At 46.8% G+C, this 7870-nt stretch overlaps 1 protein-coding gene across 1 annotated transcript; it reads left to right on the top strand.

Annotated features, from left to right (window-relative positions):
• Positions 1-2809: 2809 nt before the first annotated feature.
• On the top strand, positions 2810-5710 carry LOC117148258 (ATP-dependent DNA helicase DDX11). Its single transcript, XM_033315563.1, has 3 exons — positions 2810-4661; positions 4724-4921; positions 4980-5710. Exons 1-3 carry the CDS (start codon positions 2907-2909, stop codon positions 5610-5612), a joined length of 2586 nt encoding a protein of 861 aa, XP_033171454.1. The 5' UTR covers positions 2810-2906; the 3' UTR covers positions 5613-5710.
• The last annotated feature ends 2160 nt before the right edge of the window (positions 5711-7870 follow it).

Genomic DNA, 7870 nt, shown 5'->3' with positions numbered 1-7870 from the left:
CAATGTGAAGTTCGCTTTTGATCTACCTGCTGGCCCCCAGCACCAAAGATCACTCATGGATCTAGAAGCCACCCGACGTCATCCCGCCCGGGGGGCACTACACCTGAGCCAACCCAACCTGCCTTTAGAGCAAGTGGATATATACCCTTTTTCTACAGACAGGCTGGTTCTGTTGTATTTGCTCTATCTGGGATGATAAGTATGTTCCTCTGGGAATAAGAGCCAAATTAAGAACTTCAACAATTGATAGTTAAATAGTTGATATGTACGGTGGATTCTTTCGTGAGAGAGTTCATATTCCAGGGTACTTTAGTGGTGGTCACCAAGTAGAATTGCTTATTCGATTATGCTCACTATTATTGGCGCGTGTCTCCGCGTGGGCGTGGGACAATCTGTCTACAACCCTACCGATTTCAGATTCGATCTGCATCGCTGACGGGCGACTTATAAACAGACGGTGACATCATATCTTGCAGGCGGGACGCATATCTCAGAGAGTGCGACTGGCTGTGTCGCCAACTATTCGTGGATAGAAAACCCTCCCAGTCCCCAGTCCCCGGTTCTCTGTTCTCCGATTGCCCAGATCTCCGTCGCTCTGCTAATATGCATAAGTTGAAGGCTCGCTTTCGGTGCTCCGAGCCGCTGCGATTGTTATGGGGTTGGGGCGCTGCTCGGGTGATTAATGCTGCCCCCGGCAGTGATTAATGCCTAATTGCTTATTGAATGTCATAACAGTAATAAAAGATCAAAAAACAGCGTTCGAAATCCTTCTCGCTGCAGCGTGTGTCATAGATTGGGTCACCGCCTCCACGGGAGTCTTAGGCGACGGACACATATGTATGACATATCGGATGATTCCCAGCCAGACAAGCCCTCTTTTTGTTCCAAACAATGACTTAGATAGACTAGAGCTTCTAGTCAATAATTTCATGCAGTTAATAACACAAGCAACCTAATCTTTCCACGATCCTTTCCAGAAGCTGTTGGCTTGGCTTAGAGAAATCCGTGATCGTTGCAAATGTCACACGGCTAGAATTAGAGATCTAGGTGTTCAGATCCCACGACCGATGATATATGCGAGCAACGGCGGCTGCAGAAGTCTGATAAATTATGGCACCTAATCGCATGAAATATCGGCCGTAAATAACCAGAGAACGCACTATCATTCAGGCATTCTATTAGCAATCGCAGTGGCACACGCAGGTGTATTTGTATTCCAGCTCAGATAGTCTTACATGTGTTGCAGCACCGCGTATTTATAGACGTGCGTTAAGTCAAAAATTATGCCACCCAGGCCAACAGCAGGCAAACCACAAGTGCGCCTCTGACCAATGGACATGTCTCCGGGGTGCAACTTCGATTTGGACCACTCCCTGTACACGGAGCATAACTGACGACCGACTGTCTGCCAAGGTCCCGTCGCCATCGGAATCGCTGGAACAGTCGAGTCTCGATGGAAAAGTCTGTGGTCTGTGAGTCAGCGGTTCAGCGGGAGGTCAGGAAGCAGTGGCGCCGCATTTTCTGCCGTGGAGATTGGTGAAAGAATATCCGGCGTGCCGCGCTCAAGAACGCAGTTCAATTAACCTACGCCCACAACTGGCCAGCTGGGTGGAGTTGAAACTGAACTCGGTTCGAGTAAAAGTTCGCCAACTTAAAATGACAGCTTAAGAATAGAAATCCAGAATAGATCAAAAAAAGTTCCCCTTGAAGTTGGGTTCCATGATCTTAAGTCAATTTCAATTTGAGTAATGAGAGCAAACGATTCTTGTTAATCTTGTTAATGTTGTTGTTGAACTTGTTAATTGTTAATTACAATATTGTCATTTCAAATGGCACAGAAAATAAATAATCTATTGATGCATACAGTCTAATCGCGAATATTACCAAATTATTGTGGGTCGGCTTTGTTGTGGAGGTATAAAATTATTTAAAAACATTAGGAACAATGTTAAAAACAAAAGTAGCCCAATATTTAGTTCGATAATTGCAAATAAAGATGGACGATCGATTTATCATAAACATATGAATGTACATATAAACATGCGTATGTATGTGTAAGTAAGATGAAAGACTCGGAAAGTACCGCAAATGAGGATTTAAAGAGACGCAATAAAAATGGCAGCGATGAACATACATATTTCACATCTCGCCTGAATATTTAATCTGAATATTGAAAGTCAAGTGGATATTTCTCTAAATCCCATAAGAATACAGTCTTTTAACGCGAAATCCAGCCATTAAAGTCGTTAAATCGAAATTGTAATGGACGACATCTTGGCAGAGCGAGATGGCATCAGCAGCTTACGAAATTTTATAGCGCTGATCATGACTAATTGGCAATCAATCAATCGTTAATGTTTACCAAGCGAGTGCTGCATTCAATTTGCATGTGTACTATACTATCTAAGCATTACTCACAGCAGGTATCCACATTTTGCGTTTTTTGTTCTCGGTTTCACTTTTTTTGCTTCGCTTTTCTACTTGCCACTTGTTGCTGTTGTCATTTATGAATTTTGGCGGCTATGCGGATTGCAGTATTTTTTAGTGACAACGCAGGCGCTATCGATGCCGGCTATCGGTGGCTTTAAATATATCGTTTTACGGATCTTTAAGATTTCTGACAAGAGCACAGCATTTAAATACGTTTAAAAATATTATTGGCTGAGCTTATGATTCCATTTGTTTTTAAGCATTCACTTAAGATGTATTTAAAATAACAATATTTTATTTTGAATATCGTATTCATTACCGCCATTGTGTTCCATCACTTACTTGAATTCGCTTCGCCAACGCGTTAGCCCATTTTTGTTCTTCTTCTTCTTGGCGCGTCGTTTTGTCTTGGCATTTTGCAATTTCTGCCTCTTTTGACTCTGAAATGTGAAATAAGGATATAAATCACCTCGAAAATGGCCCAGTACACGCCCAACCAGCGGCTGGACACGCCAGCCGCACATGAGTTCGGATTCCCGTACTCACCGTACGAAATCCAGGAGCAGCTGATGCAGGAGCTCTTCCAGGTGCTCGAGAGAGGCCAGGTGGGCATATTCGAGAGTCCAACGGGAACGGGGAAGTCCCTCACCCTCACCTGCGGCGCCCTCACCTGGCTGGCCAGGCACGAGGAGCTGGTGCGCACGGAAATGCTGGCCAGGATTCGCGGAGTGGAACAGGAGTTGGCTGAACTGGAGGAGGAGAGCGAGAAGACGAGCGACTGGCTGGAGAGCCAGGGAAAGTCCAGAGCACAGCGGGCGGAGCTCCTCAGGTTGCAACACCTGCAGGCTCTGCTGGACAAACAAGAGCAGCAGCTGGAGCAGATCAGGAAAGGGGCCAAAAAGCATAAACGGCAAGGAAAAGTGCACCCAGGCAAGCTTGAGGAACTAGAGAAGGACCTGGATCCTGAATCCGACTCGGATTCAGAGCACGAAACCGCCGATGGACCGCAGGAAGCAGCCGAAGACCGCTATCGCCCTGTTCAAATTTTCTTCTGCAGCCGCACCCACTCGCAGTTGGCACAAATTGTGACAGAACTGCGGAAAACACCTCATGGCCAGTCGGTGAGGTGCATTTCGCTGGGCTCGCGGCAGCAGCTGTGCGGGAATCCCGCAGTCCGGAAGCTGAAGCATGTGGGCCTGATGAACGAGCGGTGCCTGGATATGGCTACCAAGAAAGCCCGCCCCAATCCCAGCAAAAAAAGTCGGCTAACTGCAGAGACCAACAGTAGATGCCCGTTTAAAGCGGCTTCCCTGGTGGAATCCCTCAGGGATTTGGCTTTGACCGAACCGCTGGACATTGAGGAGCTGGCCAATGAGGGGACCGCCTGCGGTGGCTGCTCGTATTACGCCTCAAGATCCGCTGTGGAGCACGCTCAACTTATACTACTGCCGTATCAACTGCTGCTCCAAAAGTCCGCCCGTACTCAACTGGGTATAAGCCTTAAGGGGTCCATCGTCATAGTAGATGAGGCTCACAACCTACTGGACAGCGTGGCCCAGCTGCACGGCTCCGAAATCAACCGGCAGCAGTTGGAGCGGGCCAAGGTGCAGATATCCGGCTATAAGGAGCACTTCCAAAAGCGTTTCGCCACCAAGAATCTACTGAAAATCAACCAAATCATCTTCATTGTTCGCCGATTGCTTAAGATTCTAGATCAGCGCATGGAATCGCAGTCCAACGGCTCCAGCATGATGCGCACCTATGAACTAACCGCCGAGGGTGACTTCTTCAACATCGATCTGTGCGATCTTCTGGACTTTTGCGCTCGCACTCGTTTCGCGAGGAAAGTACAGGGACATGCGGATAGAATGGAGCGGGAACCACGACCCAGTGAGAATCAACCCCCTGTGTCAACGGCGAGGAGTCTGATCCTCCAGAGATTGGCCAGCGAGCAAAAGCTGAAGGAGAAACCCAAGTCGGTCAAAAGGAAAGTGGAAGACATCAATAAGGAAGATAAGGCGGGGGAGTTACAAGAACAGCAGAAGCCACCGAAGAAGCCGGTCCATGAAGTAGCTCCTTCGCCCATCAGACCATTGCTGGCATTTCTGGAAACCCTCACCAGCAATGCTGAGGATGGCAGGATTTTGCTGGATCCCGTAGGGGGAACCTTGAAGTACATACTTCTCGACCCCGCCGAGCAATTCGCCGACATCGTTGCGGAAGCCAGAGCGGTGAGCTACGCAAATCCATTATATATGTATGCATCTTCTAATCACATTGCAATACTCGGTAGATTGTGATCGCTGGCGGAACCATGCAGCCCACTCAGGAGCTGAAAGAGCAGCTGTTTACAGGTTGCCAGGATCGTTTGGTCGAGCGTTTCTACAACCACGTGGTGGCGGATGACGCGGTCTTGCCCTTTGTGATATGCAATGGCCCCAGCGGTGCTCCGTTGTCTTTCAAGTTCGCTCATAGAGCCAGTGCAGAAATGGTGGGTTCCTTTTGATATGTCTTCCATATTTGCTCCCTAATTGATGGCTCCACTCCAGCTCCGGGAGCTCTCAATGCTTCTCCGAAATCTGTGCCAGGTGGTGCCGGGCGGAGTGGTTTGCTTCCTGCCGTCCTACGAGTATTTGGACAAGGTCTACAAGTACCTGGAGCAGACCGGCACCCTCGAGAATATTAGCTGCAGAAAAAGCGTGTTTCGTGAGGTCTCCGGATCGGCCGAGCAGCTCCTGGACAACTATGCGCTGGCCATTAAGAGACCTGCTTCGGGTGGAGCCCTCCTCCTGAGTGTTGTGGGAGGAAAGCTCTCCGAGGGCCTGAACTTCGCTGACGATCTGGGCAGAGCAGTGCTCGTAGTGGGCCTGCCGTATTCCAACAGCCAGTCGCCGGAGCTGCGCCAGCGAATGCTGCACCTGGACGAGAAACTGGGACCGGGCGCGGGCAACGAATACTACGAGAATCTCTGCGTGAAGGCTGTCAACCAGTGCATAGGACGGGCAGTGCGCCACATCAAGGACTATGCCTGCGTATATCTGCTGGATAAGCGGTTTGCGGATCCGAAGATACGCGGCAAACTGCCGAAGTGGATTTCCCGCCACATCGTGGAGTCGAACGCCGCGAATGGTGGCTTCGGAGCAGTACAAGCGCGCACGGCCAGGTTCTTCAAGGGCCGATAAGCCTTGTGTACACCTTCTTCTACAATAATTGTATTATAATTGTATTTTAGCTATAGTAATCGTGTTATTATTAAAGTCTTTACTTTTTCTTATAAAAATAGCATTTGTAGACCATTGTAAATCGTTAAATAAAGGGCTTAACAATTAATTATTTGAAAGAGGAACAGTGCAGCCATCTGTTGAGAAAATATTTATTGGTGCTCAAAATTCTGCATAGTGTATTTATTGGTTCGAGCAGCTGCTAAACACAGCCGAGAAAAGAATCAGGGCTGCAAATATTAGATTCTTGCCACCTATCTGCTATCAGCGATAGTATTCGATAGGCATCGATTTTATTTCCAGCTCTAACAGAACTGCGTTTTTTTCCCGTGTTTTCGTGTTTCTCGTGTTTTAGGCCCAGAAGTTCTTGTGCGAATGAACATGTAAAGCCAAACCGATTTGTGCGGTGGATCGGGGACTAAAGATTCGAGCTGTGCGAGGGCTTTAAAGCGAATTGACGGCGTCGTGCAAGCATCGAAAACCGAAAACCTTCGAAGCACTCGTTCTTCGTGTGTGAGTGTGAGTGCAGTGTGTGTTTTCTCTCTATGCCGTTATGTTGTTTACCTATTTTTTGTTTTAAATAAAAAGTCTTGCGGCGAAGCAAGTTCAAGTTTGGTACTCCTTTCACACTCGAAGTTTTAACTCACACACAAACAGCCCCCCACCCCCCTCCCCGTCACATTGATAAGCGAATGTGCTTGTTTGTCTTTTATCATTAATGCTACAAAAGAGCGACCGAGAAGCAAGTCGGCGCTATTGAACAAATGTCCAATATTAATAGTCGTAACGTGCACGCCGATAAAAAGGGGCAACGTATCCAGTGAATCTGCTCAGTCTGCGGTTGAAATTATATAAATTAAAGCCATTCTAACAGAAGAAGCAGTCAAGATTGGCTAGACTCTAGAGCTGCGCTCCCGTCTATTCAGAGAAAAACTTACACGCATTTACTAGCAATACAGGTTGCTGCTAAATGTAATTTTAATAGCGCATAGAGCTGAATATCTAATGCTCCACCCCCCCGGTGACCCCATATTTAGTGGTTATTCTTGTTAGTTGCTGTCGCCATTGTGTGTCTCCACTCCACTGGCAAACTCGTTTTGCTTGACTTTGATGGAAGCAGAGAATGGAAAAAAAAAACAAAAGAGGAAGGCAACTGGCACACATTTAAAACTGAAAAATCAGCAGAAAGAGCTGCGAGCCGAAAACCAGCTTGCAATTGCACTTTGGAAGTTGAATTTGGAGTTGGGTGCAAGTGAGTTCGATATCGTTATCGATAGCTTTTCCTTCAGCTTGTTTACTTCTCGGACTCCGTATCTATTCTACAACTGTCCATTTGCGCCTTCTCTTTATCGTGTTCTTCCCATTCCCATTATCCAGAGTAGAGAATACCCTTCCAGCCACTGCAAGGGCGTATGCATACGAAAGCCTCTGCTGATTTATCATATATACTTCTGCTTTCTTCCGTAGTAAAATAATTGCATCTCATGATAGCCGTTAGTTGCCTGTGGACATGTTTCTTCTAAATACATTCTACATTATGTTCAGGGTATCCAGAAGTCGCCATCGCCTTGTTTGTAAGCCACTCTTTTCTCTCTGAGCAAAATGAGCGGCGCAGGTCCCTGCTCTGTTAGTGATGGCAATTTATAGGAGAGCAGACATGCCTATTAAAGTTGAAAATCTAAATAAAATATAAACCAACGTTTTGTTAAATTAAATTCTAGTATAATTTTAATAATTTTTGGGAAGAGATGCACAAATTCCTCTTAGATATTTTGAACTGAATATTAGCTAGAATATAAAAAATTCCCTCGCCCATCTAAAGTTAATGCATTGCATGTTAAAACTGAACATTTGACGGATAAATCGCTGAGTTGACGCAACTGTGCTCTCCCTACTCTCTCTCTCTCTATCCGCTACTCTCTTCCGTGGCGGCTCTCTCGCTGTCAGAAAAGTCTATTTAAGCAACCGCGAATCGTACTCTCTTTGTTATTGCACTGTGAACCGCGCGACGGTTGTCATCGCAGGACCGAATCGAATCCGAATCTCGAATAATTTTCAACTCGACAGAGGCAGAGGCTTCGTTTCCGCAATCGCCGGGCTGGAAACATATATCCGTTGGATCTAACCAGATTGCGGCAGGGAAAGCCCCGTTTATCAGGATGATGTTCTGATATATTTCCTAAGCACCTCAGACGGCAGAAGTTGGAGAAGGAGTAGCA

This window comes from Drosophila mauritiana, chromosome X, assembly GCF_004382145.1.
Source record: "Drosophila mauritiana strain mau12 chromosome X, ASM438214v1, whole genome shotgun sequence".
Classification (NCBI taxonomy): Eukaryota; Metazoa; Arthropoda; class Insecta; order Diptera; family Drosophilidae; genus Drosophila; species Drosophila mauritiana.
Note: the sequence above shows the minus strand (reverse complement) of the source record. Positions and strands in the feature narration are given on the sequence as shown.